This window comes from Topomyia yanbarensis, chromosome 3 (assembly GCF_030247195.1).
Source record: "Topomyia yanbarensis strain Yona2022 chromosome 3, ASM3024719v1, whole genome shotgun sequence".
Lineage (NCBI taxonomy): Eukaryota > Metazoa > Arthropoda > Insecta > Diptera > Culicidae > Topomyia > Topomyia yanbarensis.
Genome location: NC_080672.1, coordinates 414,563,657 through 414,589,940, shown reverse-complemented (window position 1 = coordinate 414,589,940; position 26,284 = coordinate 414,563,657). Strand labels below are relative to the sequence as shown.

General features: G+C 36.8%; 1 protein-coding gene across 20 annotated transcripts in view; it reads right to left on the bottom strand.

The window, feature by feature from the left end:
- LOC131691248 (sorbin and SH3 domain-containing protein 1) overlaps positions 1-26,284 on the bottom strand; it is a 410,190-nt gene that overhangs the window by 197,672 nt on the left and 186,234 nt on the right. The window contains exons 1-2 of one of the 20 annotated variants that reach the window (XM_058977508.1): positions 15,804-15,933; positions 13,964-14,225 (exon numbers count right to left, since the gene is read on the bottom strand). The exons of the other annotated variants lie outside the window; for them this stretch is intronic. Coding sequence (XP_058833491.1) covers positions 13,964-13,973 — 10 coding nt within the window. The 5' untranslated portion in view covers positions 13,974-14,225; positions 15,804-15,933. Of the gene's footprint in view, positions 1-13,963; positions 14,226-15,803; positions 15,934-26,284 lie in introns of those variants that run through there. 20 annotated transcript variants of the gene reach the window in all.

The following is a 26,284-nucleotide window of genomic DNA, read 5'->3' as shown; positions in this document are numbered from 1 at the left end:
CGGGCCTCGGAAAAAATCTTGAAAGTTTGAGCGAATTCTATACATTTCTTTTATAAGAAATGTAAAAATGAGCTAAATTTGTGATTTTTTCAAATTGCAAATTTTCTTTGAAAAAACAAGTTGAATTCAAAAAAGCGTGTTTTTTTGCCAGAAGTTTGCCAGTGAACGCTTTCCAAGCCGTAGCCCGAAAACCAAAAAATAAAAAGATTATTGAAGAAATATGTGTTGTGGTATACTTGAACGGATCGGTTTCTCAATACAAAAAATTCCAAAAAAACATGTTACTCTAAAAATGGAGTCTTGTGATGTTCAAACTTTAAACAAAAATTCATGGCAAAGAATTGGATTTTTTATAAAAAAGGAACCGTTCAAGTACACAAGAATGTAAATACAAACAATTTAAAAAAAAATATGAAAATCAGATGAATAGTTTTTGAGATATCATGCTCACCGCAACGGTATTTTTCAAAAAACTTCATTCCAAGATAATTGCGTTTAAAGTTTTGTGTTAACTTCATTCGTGGATGAACCAGCGCGCTGCAAACGGCTGTGATTTAAAATTTAGTGCTCCAATCTGGATAAAATTTCGCACAGAAACTTCCAAAAGTATGTACTTCCAGAATATTTTTTCCTATTTTTTGAGTTCCAACGTTGTATATAACCCCTTAATGGTTAGCTGTGTCATTTGACAATGTCTTGTAGGTAATAGGTAATTGATTCGTTCAGTACACGGGACGTGTACCTTCATTTTCTTTTCAAAAATTAACTAAAGGATGACTTAGCTTACAGTAAATTAAGTAATAACATATTTGCGTGTGGAGGCCCCAACTTTTAATAACTTTTTAGAGGAACAGCTCATGTTTCTAAAAAGGAACATTTACAATTGATTTGTTCCAGACTTTTAATATGAATGTGAAACTTGCTACAGTGTACCTTCAAAGATTCTTCACCTTTTAATAACACTATTCACTATTCGGTCTGAAGTACATTGTGGGCCTATTAGCAGCATTTGGCCGAACGCCGTTTGGTCGAAAAACTGCTCGTTTTACCGTAATTTCCGCTTTTACGTGTTTATTTTCATGACTGACCAGATAACCACCAGCTAAAATGTACTTTGTCTTGTCAGAGACGTGTAGTTTGTCTGATTCTCGCAGCCTCTTTTTTTAAAGATAAAAATGCCGCGAATCAAAGAAGCAAATGAGATATTGTGATAGTGGTTCCGTTCTTTTGCACATAAAATATTCGTATCGCACCTTCACCTTCAAGAATAATAGATTGGAGAGTGCGTTGCTCTGCCTCAATTCTTCTAGCCCCACAAACGAGTCGGATCTATTTTAGGTTATTTTGATGGTTTATTATGACCCATCCAGCGTTATACGAATCATCTTAATCAGTTTTGTAGGAAAGCCATGCTCTAGCATTATTTGCTACAGTTTACTTCGTTCGACTGAATCGTACGTCGCCTTTAAATCCACAAACGAATGGTGAGTTCGTAGGTTGTATTCGCGGAATTTATCCAGAGTTTGTCGCAGGGTAAACCGATGGTCAGTCGTTGATTGTCCTTCTCGAAATCCGCTTTCGTGTTCGCCGATAAAGGATTCAACCGAGGGATTCCACGAGAAACCGGCCGAGCACAAAATATGATCATCGCCGATTCGAACAAAACTGTGCAGTTGTGTTCGGGATATGAATTTCCATGTTTTTTATGGCAATTACAACATTTTGAAACAAGAGCAGTTTTTCGAAAGAGTGTAGACGTTTTTGCGTGCATCACTTTCAAATAAATTGTGTTCGATTGCCGTATTATATACAGGAAAATTATCTAAAGAAGTTTTACAGGGAATGAATACTTCTGCACGAAAAAAATTACACCGAAAAAAATTTTTTGTGTCATTGTTCACAAGAACACATATTTATGTTAAAAATTCAAATTAAAAAAAATATTTTTTACGATTTGTCACCAGAAACCTAAAGAGAATAGACACATTTGTTCTTCCATAAGTTTTACCCGTACAGTTGCATCATACGAGACAAGTAGTGAAAATAACGTTCAACTCCATAGCCGACACCCACGGATCCTCTCACGAGCAAGAAAAATTTACCACCTGTCAGTGATAGAAAACAACAACCGCACGACGAACGGAAGCACTGCATGGAACCATGATTTATCCAACCCTTACTGGCTTCGGTACCACCACGTTTAGTTTAAATTTATTCTTTTATAATTGTACTAAACACCCCGGCTTATCACCGTAAGACTTCTAAGCCCACCAAATAAAGCTTGAGGGAAAAAAACTCCTTAGTCGAGGCAGAAAGCTTCGTAGTGATCGTTGATCGGACGGAAGTTCGTCTACACGATCTGGCACCTCGTATTAGCACGGATTATATTAATAGATTCATGTGAAAGTATGGAGAAGCGGAATCCGTCCCCAACAACACTTGGAGAAAATTTTTCCCTTGACTTGACTTTCAGTGACAGATCATCCCAAGGTGTTAACTACATACAAAGAATCCTACACACATACCCTGGGTAGACGCCCTAATGATAGTTACACAACACAGCCTACGACGTCTGCTGATACAACACAGATAATCAGCCAAAAACAAAATGGGGAACAAACAATTTTCCACGGAATACTCAAGCCAATAGTTAAGATACCTAGGGAAGAATTTAGCAACAAAGAAGACAGCTATATCAGAGTCACTCGAAAACACTAAACATGTAACAGCGAGCGAAAATCAAAGCTCTAGCGACTACGACATGGACACAAACACAAGTGAGGGAGAAGGCAGATGGAATGATCAACCAGCGGCTGAGGATAAACCTGACTATTGCTCACTACCAAGATAGAAATTTAACATAAGAAGCGGAGAGAAGTGTGCCCAGGATAGTCGATTATTTAAAGTGAATAAATAACAGTAATAACGAGAATAAAGCCTTAGTGAATAAATAACAGTAATAACGAGAATAAAGTTATCGCTGGAAAAACTTTTTTGGCGATAAGTTTCCATCATGCAATCAAGTTTGAGATGTTTCTTTTTCTTAAGGTTTTTGGTGATAAAATATATGATGACGTCCTCAAGGTGGTGTGCTGTCATCACTTCTATGGAACCTTTTCGCCGATGGCTTGTTAAGGGGGTCTTCTACTCTCATGGTTTCAAAAAATCGATTTTTTTTCTTTGTTTAATTTCAATCTATATGTATCTGAGAATACGCCACAGCAAGGATTTGGTGAGAATCATATTCCTTGGCATGTTTCTGGGAACTGAAAGGCCGTTTCTGAGATACTAAGCACGGCACACCACGATGGCGCTTGTCTATGGAAAAATCATTTTATAAAGAATTTACCGGTCCATTCTTGACGGTTTAGGTTGTATAGAGCATCTGTGAGTGGTTTTTTGTTTTGTTTTGGGCCGAGATTATCGTACGGAAGAAAAAGTGCGTCGGACATGTTTAGAAGCGTATGGGAACGAAAAATATACGAAATCTTTAGAAAAAACTATGGTATCGGAGGGAAAGAAAAGGGAAAGTTGACGAACAAATCAATCGGCCAGCATACAAAATTTTATGGGCTGGCGATTCGGAGAAACTCAAATTCTGTAGAACATATGCGAAATTAAATCTGGGCTTCTCTCGAACACTGCCCACTTCCCATTGTAAAAGACCCCCTTAATAGATTTAGCAACATCATTCAGAGTCCGAGTATACGCCGTAAATTGATTCATGATTTATTTTATCTTGATCATGATCTGGCTTTCGCAGTTGTGACTAGTTCACAAAATCGAAACAGTCTAGATATTTTCTCGTGAACTACTTAACGAAGCTAAGAATTTTATTCATGAATCCTTTCAATCCTCGTGAGCTAATTCACGATTCCTAATGTTTGGTCACGATTCAATATCCGTACTCGTGAAACAGTTCACAAAATCATATGTTATTCACGTTTTCGTGAATTGGTTCATGATTCCTCGTACGATAGTCACGACTTACCATTCGATCTCGTGAAATTCACAAATCATAAAATTTTATTGATGGGTTAATGGATGGTGATCAGGTTCATGATTCCTAGTACATGGTTCATGATCTATGTTGTGAGCTTGTGATATTTAGAAAGCATTCCTAATCAATTTTATTTTCATGCTACTCTACACATGGTCGTGAAATTTTTACATGACCAGTAGCACAAAATTTGGAATATTATTCGTGGAATCATTTTTGTTCCATCCACTTTTTCATGAAATGTCTAGAAGTTAAATCCAGTTGCTAGCGAACGTGAATAGGTACGAGTAGCAGATATAAGAAAACTATTAGGACCTCGAACGTCGTTATTCGTTTGATAAGGTTCAGTGCGATGTTTGGACAGAAAACGAAAGCTGCGCTGAGCAACAAAATAACTTATAGAGCCACAAATCGTTCTCGTGATATAATTCACACAACCAGATACCGTGAATCACTCACACTTTTATGATTTAGTTCATATTGTCACGATACTCAGAGTAAAAAATCTGATAGTAATAAAAATCCTTATTAGGGTCCTGAAATCATGAACTTAAATCACACTTCTAGTGACAAACGCATTAAAAATCTTGACAAATTTCCTGAAATCAAGAACAAAAATTTCTGTACTCCTGACTGAAATATCACGATAACGTGAATAGGAATTACGAAATTGTTAATGAAATTGTGAATCGCTTACTTTGCCAGAAAGATCCGAAATTTCGAAAATAGCGACTAAGCTCGTCAAATCATGAACAAGAGTCATAGCAAAAGCTAAACAAGTCCAGGAAACAACCACAGTAACCCAACCATACATTCGAGTATAACGCTGTGTATTTATTCGGGGAGAACTAGTTTTTTGGAAAGACGAACAGTTTCATGAATAAGAGGATTACTATTCATGATTTCAAGAACTAGGTCACGATTTTCGTAAATTGTTCAGTTCGTGAAATCGTGATTTTTGTCCATGAATTTATGATGTATAGATTAGCCATTTTTCCATCAAGTCATCATTCATTGCTACTAATGGATTAAATGTGAAATCTTTCAGTATACCTAGATGGCCGAATAGATTTTCTTCAAGAAATTTAATATTTCTTCGCAACCTTGATCAGTGGTACAACATTTCGAATTCAGTTATCTATATGTGGTTGAATTTACCGAAACCAACATTCAGTTTCAACGCCTGCAGAATCGAACGCTTGAGCGCAAAGGAAATACAAATTCATTCACCAACGAAAGCATTCATTTGTTATTGTGTGGACAGTTTGAAGGCAAAAGTTGACATATTTTACAATTTCGAGCATAAATGAACAGCGAAATCTATATCCGGTACACTATTGCTCGATAATCGCTCTCAGAGCTAGCATAGAAAAAAAAATTCAGTTTTCTTCTGTTCTGAAACCAAACATACGCGAACGTGAATGCGCTGTATCGAAAGAACGAATGACGAGGGAAGCGAACCAAACATCCCATTCATCGCGGCGAGTTCTTTCAAGTTCACGCGGGGATGTCAATTTTTCTATGCTCTGGCCGTAATGCACTCTTTTTGGTATCCATTTGCACTGGAAGCTTATTGAGAATGGTATAAATATATGGCCTTTATATTTGCACTATACTTGGCTGTTGTTATGGCCATGCAGGCCAGGCGTTGTAATTTGTCTAACTTTTCCTGGGGCATACATTGTTTCTCATGTAGATCCAATTAATCATTTAAGGTTTAAGCTTCCATTGTTCCCAGAACTTCTTTTTCCTACCCAGAGGGCATTTGTGGCTTTGCTATAACCTGGTCTAAATGTCCGGTTAAATTTAGAATTCGAATAGAATGAATCCTAAATATTTGGTGTTTTTATGAATATTCCAAGATAGATCAAACGAAACTTCCCTATCTCCGTAACAGGAAGTCCGAAAGAAATGAATTTGATTTCAGTTTTCGAGGACGCAACTTCGTTCATTTGAGACTTAGTTTGGTCAAATCGGTCCAGTCATCACTGAGAAATCGATGTAACTGTTATTCTAAATTGGTTTTATAGGGTTGATGTAGCACTTCTATCTGTAACAATTGCAAGCTGGATACTCGTTTTTGCCCGTTGAAAAGGGGCGTTTATTAAAAATTAGCCAATAAATAGGGTTACCAAATGGACTGAGAGCAAATTAAGGACATTCCTGCCAAATGTTATGCCAGTTATGTCACTTGAGCGAGAATCCTGAAAAAACAGTCGGAATTCTGGCTAATTTTCCAGCGGTTGAACTGGGACGTTGAATCTCGATCGAGACAAATTAGAATGGTGTACTGCCAATACTGAACGAAGATAACCACTTTGGCCAAACCTGCTATTGAGCTATTCAACGAATTTTGGTTACTTCTGAGTAAAACAACTTTTGGTTGCAATGAGTCGCGGAGAGTATACATCAACAAAAAAATCACTGGAAGGAATTGAAAATTGAAATTGATTCTCTTGGAATAAAGTTGATCTGAATAATTTAATACAGGGTGATTCGTCATGACGTTTTTTTAATCTAGCAAAAAAATTGATAAATGGAGTAAATCGCGAATTTGTCAATCGAAAGAACATTTTTTGCCATTTATTGTTTGAAAACAATTTCTTTTAAATAATTACCATGTTGGCGCTCGAGGTAGTCCATTCGACTTGTCCAATTTTTGATTACAGATTCGAGTATTCCAAGTGGTATCTGGCTAATTACTCGAGTAGTGTTGGTTTCCAATGCTTGGGGATGTCCCCGCCGATATGTTTTCTTCGCTGCGTGCTGGATGTGGTCGATTTGTTCGCTAATCATACAATAACGAGAACTGAAACTCTTACTTTTTGATTGGCCATGGCGAATAGTGGAGTCAGTTGGCCGATTATGTCGACCATATTATAGTCGGAGTGCACTAAACACGTTTCTCACAGTTCGCTGATTTTCGAAATGTAGTTGAATAATTTGTAAATCTTTCCATTATGAAATGGCAAACAATACTAAACTACAATAGCATGACAGTTTGCAGTTAGTACCCGTTAACTACTAGAAAATGCCCTGTTTAAAACCTCATGTTGAACCACCCTGTATATGCAAAGGTTTGAGACTAAAATTAAGGACATTTGAAGTAAAATAAGGACGCTTTCCAAAAACTTAGAAAATAAGGACATGTCCTTTAAAATAAGGACGGTTGGTAACCCTACAATAAATTGCAAGCTGCAAGAGATTTCTACTGGAAAGATACGTTGACAAGACGAATAACTTTCTGGAACACTCTGAAGCTTTATCTACGATATTAAAGAAGTTATGTTGATATTTTTGAAGGGGTGTTCCACACACAACGGTCTATAACTTCGAGTGTACTATGAATAAAGATGTATGGTCTTCAGTAAAGATGTACACAGAAACAAGTTCTTTAACATTTCAGTTTTTATGATTGATAAAATTGTAACAAATATCTCACTTCTAGGGGGATTAATCACTATGACTATATACCAAAATGAAGGTCTTGGATCATCATGAAACAACTAAGAAGACAATATTGCTGTACGCTTTACCGTTCTCGCGTGAATAATTTACTGTCATTAATGCAATATTTTCCAGTTTAAAACTTAAACTGAATTTTTATCTCAATGCTTATATTTTTATTTTGATAATTATATGCCATTGTTTGTCTTCAGACATTTCTTCTACAGAAAAGCATATAAAACTTCAATATAACTCTAGACTATCACAAGGTACAGTGATTTCAACCAAAAAAAATCGCAATTTTTCTTCGCGTAGCGACGAGTTGTCTTTCGCGTCTTCTTTAGGTTTCGTTTGAAAATTGCCAAAAAAATTTCTATTGTTTGGAGTTCTGGCGTCTTAAGAAAGTTCTTGTCTTTGAGCACCACATGGACTTTTTGGTGGTATTCGACGGAGAAAGGAAATCTATATGGTGAGTTAAACGAAAGTAATTTTGAGAAAAAAATGCCCCCCCTACTCCCCACAGACAGGATTCGAACCTGCATCCCTTGGGATTACGGCCCAATGTAAAAACCCTTTTACTATCTCTGAGTTGGGAGTCCCAAGGGTTGCAGATTCGAATCCTTTTTCTGGTGAGATATTTTCCGAATACTTTTATTACGTTAGTTTAACAATTTCACCAACCGGGCGTGGGGCTAGGTTGAATTTTTGCGAGCAAAATTTTGCACCTTTCCTCCTATTGCTTTAGTGCGATTTTCACATCTGAATAACATATTTCAAAATCGAACAGTAACCATGATGCTACATACAAAAATCTTTAAAATGAGGTGTGCACAAGTTTTGAAAAAAATGATACACAATGAAAAAAATTATAAAAGATGTAGATCAGAATTGAACGTAACACCGTTTACGTCTCATTATAAATTATGCACATAGGAGTATTTGGACCAAAGAACTGTCCCAGATTTCAAACTTAAAACTACTGCATTCTCTTATAATCCAACAAGACTGGTTTTTTCTGGAGAACTAATACATAGTTTTGCAGCCTCTTTTGATTTATTTTCTTTTATTTTTAAAGCCTACATGAACCATGAAACATTGAGTAAAATAAAAAGTAAAATAAAAAGAACTTTAGTTAACCTTACGGCAGTCTGAAAATCTAGCGAAATCGTCTTAGGGCACCTGCGGCTGCTCGTTCGGTAGGCCATATGCGCGACTTCCGGAGGGTTAAACACAATCAAGATGTTATCGGTATGTATATATCGCAATTGATTACATATTTCAATGAATATAGCAATTGTAATCGTTAATCATATATTAAGAAATTATCATTAGGATCACACTGTGTCTGTTGATATTAACTATAAATAAATAAATAAATCGAGCTGAATTCATTGTACAGCATTTTCTTATATTTTGTTATTGTATACATGGAAAAAAACCGTTTATAAATTCCTGAACCAAAAGTCACGATTTCGTGAACTGAGCGAATTACGATAAGCGTGATCCAGTTCCTGTAATTATGGATAATAATCCTCGTATTCATGAAACTATGCGTGTTTTAAAAAAAACTAGTTCGGGCAAATATGGCGCATGGTGTTACATTGCAATTTTCTGTTGGGTTACTTTGATTGTTCTCTGGACATATTTAGTTTTAGTTTAGATTCTTGTTCATACTTTGCAGATACACTGGTTTGTAGTACACTCAGGTTTTTTTTATACCGGGGATACATGCCGCGTAATGGATACCGCATAAATTCAAAAATACGCGTAAAAAATACCGCGCAAAAAGAAACCGAGTAAAAAACCTGAGTGTATATCAACTAAAACGATAGTCATGATTTTAAGCAGTCGCGATTTGCGTAATTTCTCATCACATTATTTTATTTGTGATATTTTATTCATGAGTTAAATATCGGATTTTTCTGGCAGAGTAGCACCCCGATCAGAAACACATAACAAGAATATTTCAGAACTATATCTCCCGTTGTTACTTGTTATAATTTTCTGTTACTTTAACTACTAACGAGATCAAATTTATAACACAATATGTTACGAAAATTGCATTCTGTTATAATCTTGTTATTTCATTCTGATCGGGACGGTTTATGTTCATGATTTTAGAGTTTTAGTCACAATATTCGTAAGTTATATTCACGTTTTCGTAATATTTTATTCACGAGTTTTGTATCGAAATTTTCTGGCCGTGTAGTGTGACTTATGTTTATGATTTCAGGCACTCAGTCACGATTTCCGTAATTTCTATTCACAGTAAAGTGATTTGTGTTCATGATTTCAGGATCATAGTAACGATTTTTGATATTTTTATCCCGAGTAGTGTAATTTATGTTCATGATTTCAGGATCTTAGTCACGTTTTTCGTGATTTATATGCACGTTATCGTGATATTTTATTTTTGAGCTTGCATTCGAATTTGACACGTGCAGTAATGTGACTATTGTTCATATTTAATTACTATCTGATTTTTACTCGGAGTAACGTGACAATATGATTTAATTCATAAAACCATAAATGAATCGCGGAATCTTGTTTTGTGAACAACATCATGAACAAGATTCGTGGCTCTATAATATATTATTGACGCTCAGCGCAGATGCATAATGATGTTCGAGGTCCTAATAGTTTTCTGCTGCTCGCACCTATTACTATATATAAATACATAAATAGGCTATAGGCTGTACATAAATATATTACATTTCACGACAAACCCCAAATTTTGTGAAATAGTTCACATGAAATGAAATAAAAAATGATTACGGATGTCTTCTAAATATCATAAGCACTCAAAATAGATCGTGAATCATGTACTACAAGTCATGAACCAGTTCACAAATGAGGGATTCCATGAGAAACCAGCCGATCACAAAATATGACCATCGTCGATTCGAAAGAAACTTTGAAGTTGTGTTCGGTTTATGAACCTCCATGATTTTCTCTGACAATTGCAATATTTTGATACAAGAGCAATTTTTCAAAAGGGTGTTAACATTTCTACGTGCATTATTTCAATTTTTTGTTCGATTCCTGTATTTTATACACCAAAACTTTCTGAGAACGAGGTACAGGTAATGAATATTTCTGTACGAAGAAAAATATACACTGAAAAAAATGTTGTGTCATTTTTCACAAAAACAAATTTGTGTTACAAATTTAAATTGCAAAAAAAAATTTCTGATTTTTTATATTTTGTCGACAAAAACCTAAAGAGAAAAGAAACATCATACAATTGATGGAGAACTTACCGGTAAATTTTTTTTCTAACAATAATTTTATACATGTATTTAAATTTTATACTAATTAACATACCAAACTGTAATTTTATTACAGAATATATTGCTAAGTATAATTTTAAATCAAAATGCATTTTACAAAAATCTTCCAAAATGCAATAATTTTCGAGATATTTGAAATTTTGTTCCAGCAAAAACAGTTAATTCGGGTGTTTTTTCTTTTTTTTTAAAGTTATTCACGTTACTTCATCATAAAAAGTCAACAAGCTAATGATTATCGTTTCAAAGACGTAAAAGAAACTTTTTCAGTTTATTTGGATCATGGAGAAACTTTCAATGAAAAAGTTTTCCTAACAACTTTTGACATATTTTTATAATTCATACTATTTGCAGTCAAAAATACGATTTTCTTTTTGAATGTGATTTTGAACGCAATTTTAAATCAAAATGTTCATAACAAAAATTTTCCGAAATGTAAATCGAGATATTTCCAATTTTGTTTTAACAACACAATTCTTTTGTTTTAATATGATCTTTTCAGAAGTTGTTAGCGTTTCTCCATCAACAATAGTAGGTTTTTCGTAAGGCCCATAACATTTCCTGTAACTTCTCTTTTGATATGACGGTGATATTATAACCCATTCGAAAGCTACATGAAACCAACCAAAATATGATCGAACTGTTTAGTTTAATCATAAGACCCTATGGTTGAACAGTATTTTGATTGTTTACGTATAGCTTTGAAATGGTTCACAATATCACCTTGATGTTAAAAAAAAAAGTTACAGGAAATGTTATGGGCCTTTTGAAAAACTTTTTATTGTTGATGGAGAAATACGAATAGCTTCTGAAAACGTTGTAATAAAACAAAAGAATTGTATTGTTAAAACTAAATTTGAAACATCTCGATAACTACTACATTTCGGAAAATTTTTGTTAAGAGCATTTTGATTTAAAATGGCGTTCAAAATCATATTCAAAAAGAAAATTGTATTTTTGACTGCAAATAGTATGAATATGTCAAAAGAAGTTGTTAGGAAAACTTTTTTATTGGAAACTTCACCATAATCCAAATACACTGAAAAAGTTTCTTTTACGTCTTTAAAACGATATACATTAGATTTTTGACATCTTATGATGGGGTGACGCAAATAACTTTTCAAAAGGGCATAATAACACGAATTAACTGTTTTTTGGAACAAAATTATATTTTGTTCCAAAAAAAAACTAAAAGATTTTTGCTAGATACATTTTGATTTAAAATGATACTTAGCATTATATTCTGTAATAAAATTGCAATTTTGTATGTCAATTAGTATGATATTTCAAAACATGTATAAAGTTATTGTTAGAAAAACTTTTTTACCGATAAGTTCTCCATCATAGAATTACATTTAAAATGTTTCGTTTCTCTATAGGCTTTTGTTGACAAAATATAAAAAATTAGAAAAAAATGTTTTTTTTTGTTTTTGTGAATTTTTGTTTTTGTGAAAAATTTTTGTTTTTGTGAAAAATGGTACAACATTTTTTTCAGTGTATATTTTTTTAACATGAATTTTCATTACCTGAAACTCGTTCTCAGAAAGTTTTGGTGTATAAAATACAGTAATCGAACAAAAAAAAATTGAAATTAATGCACGTAGAAATGCTTACGACCTTTTAAAAAATTGCTCTTTAGTTAAAATTATCTTACTGATTGTGAAAAATGTTTAGTCTTCCATGCCGATGAAACGTGTAAAGTTTCATAGGAATCTAAGATGGTCACGATTTTAAATATTTTCGGACGGATCTTCGTGGAAATCCTCACATCCATGAATAATATTTTATGATTTTGTGAACTATTTCACAGGCACGAATGGTCAGTCGTGAAATTAATACTAGGAATCATGAACTAGTTCACAAACACATGAACGATATTTTTTTTTTGATTTTGTGAACTATTTCACGGCCATACATGATCAGGTGTGACTATTATATTAGGAATCATGAATCAGTTCACGTTTCTATGAAAAAGATTTCATTATTTTGTGATCTATTTTAACGGCACGAATGGTCAGTCGCTAGCATTCATAAATCAGTTCACGAATAACTGAATATTTTTCGATCGTGTGAATTATTGGATGAGCTCGAATGGTAAGTCGTGACTATTATACTAGGAATCGTGAACTAGTTCACGAATATATAAAAATATTTCATGGTTTTGTAAACTAGTTCATGATCATTAATGGTGAGTTGTGACTAATTTGCTAGAATTCAGGAATCTGTTCACGTACGCATGAATAACATTGTGTGATTTTGTGAACTAATTCGCGACCATGGATATTGAATCGTGACTATTATAGTTGGAATCATGAACTAGTTCACGATGATTGAAAAGATTCATGAATAAAATTCCGGGTTTCGTGAAATAGTTTACGAGTTAATAGGTTTTTTCAATAGCTATGAATAAAATGAATAATGTTCATAAAGTTGTGACCTAGTTCACGTATAGAAAATCGATTTAATAATGGTATGGCGGAATTCATGACTGAAGTTCACAAAACAAAAACAAATATCACAAATAAGAGCGTTACTAATTGAAAATGGAACATAATTATAAAACACATGATTTTTGTTCATGGTACTGTTTTCGTAATGTAAAAACGTGATTATTGCAGAATTAAAGGCACTTTTTTCTCGCTTTTGGGAACAATTTTTTTCTCCGTGTAATGATATTAAGACAACTCTACCAACCAAGGTGCTTAGAGTTCTAAGGTGATTCGTCTTTGGCAGTAACTAGGTGAGGAGTGAGGTAAACGTACAGCAGACTGCGGTGAAGAAAAATGACAGCGAACAACTTTGTTTACCCATTGAAATCCAAGCAAAAATATGGAGAGAACTAGTAAACAATGTTGTTAGCTGTCGTTTCTAAAACCAAAATGGCTGATCGGCGCTTTTGAGGATCGTATCACCTGAGAATAAAAACTCCTTGCTACCAACAACCCTCTTTTACTCATTTCTCATTATTACGTCACTTTTGCATCTAGTAATCATTCTCGTTGCATTAATTCAGTATTCCTCCTCATTTTTGCTGTGTTCTGTTTCGCGCCTTTTCCCCCCCAGCTAAAACAGAAGTCTAATCGGAATCATCGTGAGGTAGGATTCCGATTCTATATTCGAGATTTGTATCTGTGCGCGAAGGGGGGAGAGAGATCCACAACCGTAAACAAAAAAGCAACACAAACAGACGAAAACATTTCTATATGTAAGAAGGCGAGAAATCACTAACCCTGACCCATATTTCTTCGCTCGTTTCAGCTGCCACTTGGCTGGGGTTCACTTTATGCACGATTTTCCACCACTCTGCCACTGTGAACTCGATCGTCGTCGTCGTCGTCGTCACGGTCGTCACCCGCCGCTTTTCCAACACTAATTCAATCCAATTTCACTTATATGATTTAGATTTCCACTTCCACCGACAAGCGACCGTTGGACCTTTTCTCGACTTAATTTTTTCACCAAAGCATTTTCACAGCTGTAAATTTTGGAAGCTGGGAGAAAAAAAGTTGAACTTCCACGCGCTGATGTCACACTAATCCCGAACCAGTTGTTGCTGCTGCTGTGCCACGAGGGAAGGCAGACCCCATCAGCAGTCAGTGGAATCCGTAAAGAAAACACCATTTAGCAGTTTCGATAGATTTTCTGGTTTATGCGCGATTTACCCGTACGGGCCGGGAAGTTCCGGTGCGCTTCGGGGAACCGAAATGCTAATTAAAAACAACAAATATCCATTCCGTGCAATCACCGGACTACCCGCGGTTTTTTGTTAGTGCGATTTTTTTTTCTCTCCCAACTGGGACACGACCCCTTCCGTTAGTTTTCCGCGCGACGGCCCGGCGCAGTTTACAAACGGGACGGGAGGAAAAACAAACATCCGGAAGATTTTATGCCATTTGGTTTCGGGGCTAGAGGCGGGTCGGTGGTTTCGATGAGTCAGGAGGAGGGGAGTACTGATTTTCATAATTTTCTTTTTCGCAACTGCACAGTTTCTCAGGCGGTTGTTTGTTTTTGAGATATTTTCCTGTTCATGCTGGTAGGTTGGCAGCTTTTTTTTTCTTCCTATGTTGAGGTAGTGGCGTCACAGGACGCCAGTAATACATAAATTATAGATTATATTCTTAGCACGTTCAGTCGAGCAGCGGCGACAGGCTGGTTGTAATTCGGCTTGTTTACATGACCAGAAATTGGACGACTTGAGCAAAACATGCAACCGTTTCCTCTTTTTTAATGAAATTGGACACATTTGATTACGAGGAATGATTGATTTACAGTTCTGTTTGTGTTCGATTCTAGTTTAACGGTTTTAAAGTTTTACAGTTTCTTATTCCAACAGATTCATTGTTTTACAATTTCATACTTTTCCGCAGTTTCACACTGTCATTGCAACAAATTGCAAATTTTCCAACACATTTCCCAACGTTGGCCTGGATCGGAACCAGGAACAACAACCACTTGCAAAATTTAATTAAAATATCTGTTACCATTTTTATTAGTTTCCTGACTGCTACCTCCGTCGCAACATGCTACAAAACGACGATAGCAAAACGAAATTAAAAAGGAAATTCTATTCTACTGCTGCTGCTTTCTGTTTTTTTTTTAATTCTGCAGTACTATGCAAAGTTTTTTCCTCTTCTTATGTATGGAGAATCGACCGTCACGTTTTATTTGCTCTCCGGCGCAGGCTGAGCTACCAAAGCTACTAATGTTCACTGCATCCGAACAGCGAACTTGTTGGAAGAACGAAATGCACTTGTACTGCAGTGAAGGTAAGTTTCTTTTTCAATTTTTCTTTGTTGTTTCCCCAACTCCCTTCCTCCCGGCGGCGGCGGCCACCAAAAACCGACCTCACATCTCGTTGTCACCATTCTCTTCGAGTGTTTGTTTTTCCTCTCACTTTTTCCTTTTTAGGTCATCGCACTTGACTGGGTTGGAAAATTGTTTCAATTAGTTCTACCCTCGCGCGCGCATTCTGCCACCACTAGCCGTGGATAAAGTGAAATAAAAATGCAAATTCTATTGGAAAACAAATGCGTTTCATTGTGACTTATTTTTCCACTTTTTCCACCAACCCGCTTAGCTAGCTACTATGCTTCTCTCGAATCCAACACACGCGATCTATCTTCCCGGGGACGCGATCGGTACGGACCGCTCTCGATTGGGAACTGAAAATGAGCGCAAGGCGCGCGAAAATTTTCATCATCCCACACCATCGACGATTGCCCGAAAAACCAACTGCACACACCCACACGAAGGACCTAGAGTACGGAAAACGCGAGCGAAACAAAACCGACGATCATCGGGGAAAAACAGTCAACAGGTATGTACGGTGGGTACGCTAATGCGATGATCCCACGGGAAAACGACGATCGTCTTCGCCGTCAGTGGAAACCATCATTTACTGATGATCGCTTGGCAATCAGAATTGAATCGACTGCGCCTGCGGATTAGAAGTACTAGCAACATGGAACACACTCGCACGCAGTAGGCGAAAAGTTTTAGCTTGAAGCTCGTAGGTGCGTGTGTGTGTCTGTTGGATGAAGTAGACTGGTTTTTCGCTACACTCGAGAACCAGAATGCAAACCGCAACGTGACAGATTGTGAGAGACGTGAAGACACTGAGACGAGCTAATTAGAGGTTTGTGTGGTCGCGTTTTGGCGAATGTGCTGTCGGTAAACAGTGCAGTGGGCTGGGTTGAAGTTTTGATAAAATGCGAGGAAATTTTTGTTTTTCGATTTTTGGGAAATAATCAGTGCACGGGAAATACACGGTCTTATTCTGTGCCACCAATGCTTTATTGAACACAAAAAAAAGCAATAAGCGTAGTGATAGCTTTTAGCTCGTTTAAACCCGTAAGAAGATCATGAAATTTCCGTTAATGAAAACCACATGTTGTGACGTATTGTATGATTTCAATGCTGTGGGGACAGTTTAGTTGGCTAATAAAATTATAGCTGAACAAATTGCTCAACTGTCGTGATCGTGTTGCGAAATCAATGAAACGTTACTATACTCGACGCTTGATATTATTTTTATTGATTTTGTAAACTTTATTTTTAGTATTGCTAACAATCTGATTAATTAAGCTTACATTGTTTGAATGGAACCCCTTGGTCCAAAGCCATACAGTGTGCTTCACCGTCACGACGTAATGCTTCTATGAAAGAAGCTATGTTTTCAACAAAACCTAGCAATGCGTCACTCTGATTGGTTAAAACTATTTGCTTGGGAAATGTAACTGCAAACCATGTCACATGATTATTTGCTGTACTTGCGAATCTGTACTATTGCTCGTGGTTATTTGATGGAAAGCGACAAAACCTCTTTCTATGAGTTGCCTCAGCTGCTGGAAGAACCATCCATCGCGCATACCGCAACAATAGGACGTTTGCGGTGGGCTGGACACGTCATAAGAATATCGGAGGACGACCCGGTGAAGATGGTTCTTGAGGGCGACCCTACAGGAACAAGAATACAGGGCGCACAGCGAGCACGGTGGATCGATCAGATAGACGACCTGCGGACCCTTTGAAGACTGTGAGGCTGGCGACAAGCAGGAACCCAAGTAACAATTCTGGTTTTATAGCACACTACAAGTGCATTCTAAGTTTTAAGAGGGGCTCCAAGAGTGCCATGAAACCTCAATTGTTACTAGGGAATGGACCGAGTGGAGTGGTGACGGCTTCTGCATACAGCAAGAGACAACAAGGATCTACCCTGAACGATAAGTAAGGGCCACAAAGCCAGAGAAACTAAAACGATAGTATTCGACCGAAGTTAACCAAATTTTGCCTAGTTTCTTTTTAGAGTGTATTCTTGATTGTCGTATCGCGACTTTGGAACACAGATCATTCGACCGTATCAAAGATACTCCAAAGGTATTAGGATCGGATGATAGTGCAAGCAAAGATTTGGACAAAACCGGGAACAACACGTGCGAAAAACGAAAGTGCGCTGATTGCTCATTCAATCGTAATTGGCCGGACTATGCCGAAAGACCTAATTCTTCGCAAAGTGTTGTTCAGAGACCCATGAAACGATCAGGATTAAAAACGTAGAGGACGAACGAAACGAATACCAGCGAAAAGTTTTTAAAACGCGTCCATTACATAACTGACAGCTCGATATAAACTTGTTTCAATCCACCTTCTCTCTTGTTTTTCAGTTCCTGGTCGAGGCTTGCTTGGTGCCCACGATCAGATGTTCTTCTCTGCTTCTTGCACTGCCGTTATAAGCATATTTGTCCCGTGACCTAGGGGATTCCCTATATACATGGAACAATTATGCGTTGAACGGCAGTGAACTTATTGTTGATTCCTCGTCATTGTTGATTTTGGGGTGCTGGGTGCTTCTTTTGCGGTTATAATTATGGTCTGAACAGCTGCCATACATTTGGCCACCGTTTGTTGTTCAGGCATTGGTATTGAAAACTCTGTTTTGGGGTTGGTTTGCCAGAGATGAGTTGGCAAACGGTTGAGATGCATTTTCCTCTGCATCTTTCGCGCAAGGTTGTTCATGATGTGCTGTCTGATTATAATCTTTGCACGTAGAAGTTTGCCCCTTATAGGTGCATAGCGTAGATTGTTTAATTGTAATTTCGTGAGTTATAAGTCTAATTATCAAGCAGGAGGGCACAAGCCTTTCAACTCGCATCCTCACTACAAAAACGCCGTTAGGGCACCAGGGAAGAAATTTCTCCAAATATCAGGTACAACGGATTCTACTTCTCCGTGTTGCGACATGCATTTTATAATTGGCTCAGTAGGGGTACGGAGTGATAGGTCATGTAGCCTTACATCTATATAATCATTTTCAATAGTTTGTGAGAAAACTAACGACTGTTGGTGGAGTTCTTTTTATGGGTTATGTTCGGCTTCCAGTCTTTGAAATATTTAACAAGCGGAATATTTACTTTTCATCCGACGTTTCGGCGGCATGTATTGCGCCTTTCTCAATAAATTAATCTAGTTACCGTGTTATCGTCAAGCACACCTTATATATATATATATATATATATATATATATATATATATATATATATATATATATATATATATATATATATATATATATATATATATATATATATATATATATATATATATATATATATATATATATATATATATATATATATATATATATATATATATATATATATATATATATATATATATATATATATATATATATATATATATATATATATATATATATATATATATATATATATATATATATATATATATATATATATATATATATATATATATATATATATATATATATATATATTGGTGCAATTGTCATATTTAGCTGTTTTTGCGTATTGCCAATGACTCACGTACGTGGCGATTTAATAATTATCCGAAAACGGTCCGTAACCAAGAAATCTATTTCGTGTTATTCCCTTTTGTTAAATATTTAGAAGACTGGAAGCCGAACATAACCCATAAAAAGAACATTTTCAATATATACGGGGATCTTAATTCCAGCCTTGTAACTTTCAACCACGTGTTCTAAGTTGTTCTCCAAAACGAAACGCTCGGCTTGTGCTAATGTGTTGAATGATATTAACACTGCATTGCGAAGATGATGCTACTGAAGGTACAAGACTTCCGTAAGCCTAAGTTGCATTTTTACCTTTAGAAAGTATTCCACTTCACAAAAACTCAGTCGTATTGAACAAAATTTGAAGTTAACAACCGCGGCGTTGGATTGGAGTGGAGCTTTTTCGACAACTTTATTCATGGTGGCAAGAATAATCCGATGTTTCCTTTGTTCTCGAGACAATGCGCACTAGATCGAGAGGGGTCGGGCATAGCGCAATTGGTAAATCGATTGCTTTGTACGCAGCTCACCTGGGTTCGATTCCCAACCCCGAACATAGGGTTAGAGATTTTTCAAAAGAGATTTCTCTAACCCGAAAAGAGGCGAATGACCCTAAGGTTAAAACCTCTATAATAAAAAAGAACTAGATCGAGAGGCCTGTTGTTCACTTGGCTCGATTGTAGGTTTTTCTGCGGTAGAGGTAGAAAGTAGACTTACACATTACTGAGATCCATAGGACACACATTTATCATAAAATAAGTTTTTTCTCATCATGATTTATTTATTGGCAAGCGGACGCGTTTGTCGCGTTACGCGAGTTCTAAGGTTATTTGATAAATTTAAAAGAACCTGTTCCATTAGCTGCCCATAATGCGTTTAAGTTGTAAGCTAAAGCTTGGAAAACTAAAACAAGTTTGAGATAAGGTTGCTTGAAGAAAACATTTTTTTGAAATTTTTATGGATTTTTGCCTTTCTCATATAGAAAGGTTATGCAATCACTCTAAAAATAGTCAATTTAATCCCGGCCATGTTCTTTGAATTTTTTTGACTTATATAGGCTTAGGTAGGAGTATGTAGTGAAGGGTTGCTACTTTAAAATTAAACTAGTTTAAAAATTTTAAATAAGTTGAAAATTTTCGGCAGGGTCTGGACCCCCCGGATCTTCCTCCTTGATCCGCCGCTGGTTTTTAGCGATGTTTCAGTGTCGTCACATAGTAGCTCAAGTTCGTGGCTGTCGATCCATTTTATGTATGTGCCAATCGTACTGGATATGTAATATACATTTCCATCATTGTATTGAACATAACCAGCCATGGAATAGTAGTTTGGACAAATGAGAAAGGCACAACTGCACTACTAGGTGGATTAAAACAGGCTTTTCAAATGATCTGTCACGTTACAACAGAAATCTTTCACGTTACATTTGTATAAAGTGTTTAATTTGAGAAAAGGTAATTTTACGAAATAGTTTTTCCCAACTGAACAGACATTCGTTCAAATCAAATTTTTTGCCAGATTATTCAACATATCCTGAATTCGACATTACACCCCAGAGGGGATAACATTATGCCAGATTTATCTGGAACAGCAAGAGTTTTTTAAGCTTCCAGCAAAAAATCACGTTCTATGAAGACCAAAATGTATGCCAAATTTCGATGGCTTTGCGCTCGCTGTCAAGCGAGATTTTCCAGATTTCTTTGATTTTTTCCAGATTTCTTTGAAAAATAGTGGCAACCTTGCTAATGATATAAATCAGATTTGCTAGCACGAACAAGTTAAGCAAATAGCTGCTATCGAACTCGACTACCATTTCGAAGCATTTGCACTATTGTAAAAATCCTAAGAGAATTTTATTGAGCATCGAAAGCTAAAAATTGAACAGCTTCTAGCACTGCAATAAAAGCTTCCACGTTGATCGAAACAAGACTTTCGCATTTCTTGTACCCAACAGTTTTAAGAGTAAATAGTTGTGGGACCATATATACGCAACAAAAAAATGGGTGCGGTTTTCACGATTAAAAAAATTATTTGTTTAATTTTTTTTCCTATGGAAAATATTTAGTCTCCCATAAAGACTAAACGTAAGAGGTTTCATCTGAGTCGAAGATTTTTTATGTAATTGGATCAATCTTGTAAGTTGAACTGTTTGTTCTTGTTTCTTGTCTTCACCATGTTGCTTCAAAACTAAACTCAATGTTGTAAAAAATATATAAGTCATGAAAGCATTCGGTGTGGTCCAAAAAACTTTTTCGAACTTTCGACCTGTCACGTTACAAGTTATTTGTTTTCCCTTACTTCACAATAAAAAGTAAACAATAATCCAAACTTACTAATCAACCTATAACTCCGGAACCACAAATCAGATCTGAAAGGAATAGCAGCCATTTGGAGTATAGTATCTTTCATTTGAAATCACGTTTGTAAAAGTAGAGTCAACAACTCGTTAAGAAATGTGACATTAACATAGGAGCTTGGCAGGTTTCCAGGGGGCATCAAGGACCGTTATAGGTGGCCAATGTGGTCAAAGTGACTTTGATTGGCCATTAGTGATCAAGATCTGCACATCCTTTTAGTACCATAGTGGTACCAGTTTATATGAGAATTCGCTGTTTGACCGCACTTTTTAGACCGTAACTCCGGAACAAGAAGTCCGCCTAAACATTCAATAGTAGCTTATAGAAGCGTTATAACGTTCATTTGAAACTAAGTTTGTGCAAATCGGTTTGGTGATCTCTAAGCAAACTGAGTGAAATTATTTAACACACACACACGTACACACATACATTTTCTCGTCTCGATGAACTGCAGGGGGTAGCAGTGGCAGGAGTTCAGGACAGAAGTTCAGAAGCTTAACTGGCTGTGCCCCTAGAGTGACAAGAAAAAAATGACTCACACCACCCACTTGCCCACCCCTGACTCAATTCCTAGTCTCACCAGGAGTACTTGCTCCAAATTTGAAGCAAATCGGACAAGTCTAGCTACCGGACCAACGTGCCTGAAATTTGTGTGGGATTTTTCGACATTTTACATGGAGAAAACCCATTAGCTCGCATTTTCACCGCTAGGTGGCACTGTATGCATCGTATTATCACTGTAAGTGAAACTAAGAAAGATAATTTAATTGTCTATAACTTTGTCGAAGAAGCACAACAGATGGCGTTACTGGAGAGAGCTGAAAACGCCGAAAATGCACTGATGACAACGGAGGTAGTGAAAACAGAAGCTAGTGAGACGCCGGAGGGTGATCGGTATTCCCGTTCCATGAAAAGAGTAAGGCAAACACCAAGAGCGGCAGAGAAACCGAAGAAGCCCGAGAAGGTTAATGAAGGAAAGCGAAATGGCCAACAAGTGGAAGATAGATGGCGAACCGTAGAAATCAAAGAATAAAAGAAGAAAAAACAGAAAGAAAATGACGAAAAGCAGAAAGAGAAGAAAGAAAACCTTCGGCTGCACCAAGAGAGGTATATGGGACATAGTCTTCAAAGCAAACAACGTCGTGACGTATGCTGCAATCCTCAAAAAGGTGAGAAAGGATCCCAAGCTGAAGGAGCTAGGGAAGAACATAGTAAGAACCAGATCTACTCATAAAGGTGAGGCTCTGTTCGAACTGAAGAAGGTCCCGTCGATCAAGACCTCGACCTATCAAGAACTCGTGGCAGAAGCGGTGGGAGGAGAAGCGAACGTGAGAGTTATAGTGCAGGAAGCGGCGATCGAGTGCAGGAATCACAACGAAAGACGAAGTGAGGAGCGCGCTAATAGAGCAATGTCACCTCAATGTCAATCAAGTTGAGGAAGGCGTATAGTGGCACATAGATAACAGCGATACGCTTATCGCCAACCAGTTTATGTCGACCGGTAAAATCAAAGTTGGATGGTCGGTGTGCTCGTTACGATTGAGTCCTAGAGCCACTAAACAAACGGAGGCAAGGAATTGCAACCTGAGTGCATGCTCTGCATAATAAAAGGCGGGAAGGGCCACATGACGAGAGGCTTCTTATGTCCATGGGTACAAAAAGGCGAAGTTCAAGGGTCCAACGACGCCAGCTGAAAAGTGCATTGGCAAACTGGAAATTATCGTGGATGATCTTTTCCCGAAGCACGACCCAACCGCATGGCCATCTACACGTTGATGAAGACGGTGGAAATGCTGAAGACAATCGAATCTCCAGCGACGAGCTCCTTATAGTGGCTAACGGGCTGAAAGCAAAGAAAGCTCATGAACCGGACCGTATCCCCGACGTGGAACCTGAAAACCGCAATCATGGCGTTTCTAGGTTAGTTCAATAGAAATACCGGCTGTTGGTAAACTTCTAGAAAGGATCACCCTTAACAGGCTGATGAACTACGTTGACAGTGAGAACAGATTATCGCAGAGGCAGTTTGGATTCCGGAAAGGGATCTCAATGGTAGACGCCATCAGCACTGCTTATATGAAATCAAGAACAATCGTAGGCCAATGCACAGTGGTCCAGGAATTTTAACTTTTTGCTAAAATTAAATGACTTAGCCTTACAATATATTTGACAAAATTACTGTGCTTAGCAAGGCCCTACTTTTTGTTTAAGCAGATGGTAGGGTGGTTCTTATTTTATCAATATAAAAAATTAAACTTTTTAACGGTTCGAGATAGAGCTTCACTGTCCTCGATGAAGTTGTATAGCAACACATTTTAGACAAATTTGCTGAAAACATGCAACCTCTAGCTTTTATACTTTCCATTGCACGGGAAATCCAAATGTAAGCTTTAGGGTGTTTCTTAAAAAACGGTTTTATTTCTATAACTTTTTTAGTTTTTATTTTACACTAAAGTACCATTTGGACAACTTGCAGATTATTTTAGAGCACATAATTTACTTTAAAACACCAACTATTAAACTTTTTTTCTATTCAAAGTTATGAGAACTTTTATATAAAAACCTGTTTTAATCCACCTAGTGATGCAATTGTGCCTTTCTCATTTATCCAAACCATGATCTAATGGCTGGTTTTGTTCAATATAACATTATTGAAATGTCTATTACATTCTTATTACACTTGATCGATACTGACACACTTGAAACAAACAAAAATATAATATTTATATAGCTTAACCAGCGTGAGTTCAATGTTGTCTTCATGTTAACTTCATGGTGGAGAAGGGAAGGGATGTAATTACTGGGAGCGGGAGGATACGTTGGGAATCATCTAACTTATTGTAGTATACGGGGTGGATGAAGGGAATGCCTCTGGGAGATTGGTCTGAGAGGGTGGGGGGTGAGAGAGGGCTGGGGGTTGAGAGGTAGGAGGTGAAGTGGTAGATGGAAGATTCAACACCGAACTTCATATTATACCTTCCATTTGAGACTAATTGACATTTGGTTGTCATCACAGAAGTGGCTATAGATTTGGAATTTACCCGGAACCCCGGGACTTCCGGAATTATCGATAGTGGACAATACATTCCAATAATTTTTGATTCGCCACCAGTGATCTAGGCCTGCGAATCGAAGTAAATTGATGGTCATTTCAATAGATTTTATACCTATGAGGTATTACGATTGTACAGGTTTATATGAGAAATTCCTATGTGACCGCAATTACCAACCAGTAACTCCGGAACCAAAAGTCAGAACTGAATAAAATTCAACAGCAGTCAATGGGAGTATTATATCTTTCATTTGAAATCAAGTTTGTAAACATCGGTTAAGGGTTTGATGGAAAATAGGTGTGGCATTAGCTCGGGAACTTGGCGAGTTCCCAGGGGGGCATCAAGATCCGTCATAGGTGACCAATGCGGTCAAAACTACTTTAATTGGTCATTAGTGTTCTAGACCCGCAAATCCAAGTAATTTTGAACGTATTTGAATTTGTGTTACATCATTTGGACATCACAGGGTTACCAGTTTATATGGAAATTTGCTGTGTGACCACACTCTTCAACCCGTAACTCCGGAACCGAAAGTCCGATCAACTAAAAAATCAATAGCGTCTTATGGGAGTGTTAAACTGTTCATTTGAAACTGACTTTGTGCAAATCGGTTTCAGCCATCTCTGAGATAATTGAGTGACATCATTTGAAACACATACATACACACATACACATTAGGGTGGCACGAGGATGTATGAAAAAAATTGAATACCGCAGAACCAAGTTAGAAAAATTCGTAATTCTTCAACGAGCTCCTACGCTAAATCTGAATCAAATCTGTTGGAGCATGTTTTAGCACAAACCATTCCAAGTTTGTATGGAGTTTACTATGAGAAAATAATACATTTTCATTAAATTCATAATTATGCCACCTGGTGCCGCTGAAAAATATATTGTATGGTACATTCTATAGATTCAGTCAAGTAGAACAACTTCTTCTAAAGACAGTTCATACCTATGACAACTGGTTCATGAGCTATTGCAAAATTAAACTTTCGTTGCTCTGAAAGTTATGAAAATAGTGCTATCTCTGGCTACCCGGCAAGCTGAACTTTCAATCAAGTGAACCTTGACGTATTTGTTGTGATCACCAGTTATACCGTTGGTGTAAAGCGGAAAGATAGTCCAGATGGTATCATCCGAAACATGTGATCTAAAGGACTTGGGATCGAATTATAACAGAATTATTTTTATGTATTTTTTGTGTACAATAATATGCGTTGAGCAAATTAAAATTGAAACGAGACTGAAGCGGGAAAGATTCCCGTTATTTTGAAGCTCAACTGTTGTTCACCACATCCCTGTGAAGCTGGAACTAGAACTGCTATGGAGTGCCCCGTAAACTGAAGGTTAATTGAGTATGGGGGCCAATATCTGTCACTATACACCAGCAAGAGTGTCTCCGGCAATGAAGCACTATTTGATTTTAACCAAAACTTTTGAACGTATCATCCAGGCATTAAGATTGGAGTAGCATCGTGAATATAACGTTAGAACATAACTTTGCTAAAATAAAATAACACGTCAGAAATAACGGTAATAATCTTCCATATTACTTTATTTGAAACTAACAATTCTACATAATAACGTTTCCGCTTTACAGACAGCAAAAAATAATTCAAATATTAAAGAATTAAGAACCGAACTCATGTCCTTCAGATTGTCTATTTATGACGCTCGCATCTGAACTATAAAACCGCCTATGTTGATAGCTACCTAATTCGGTTTATGACTAGCTTATCACGGTTAACTTTGATTGAAATATCAGCCAGAGTATCCAGATAAATTCAATTTTCACCAACGATGTAGACATT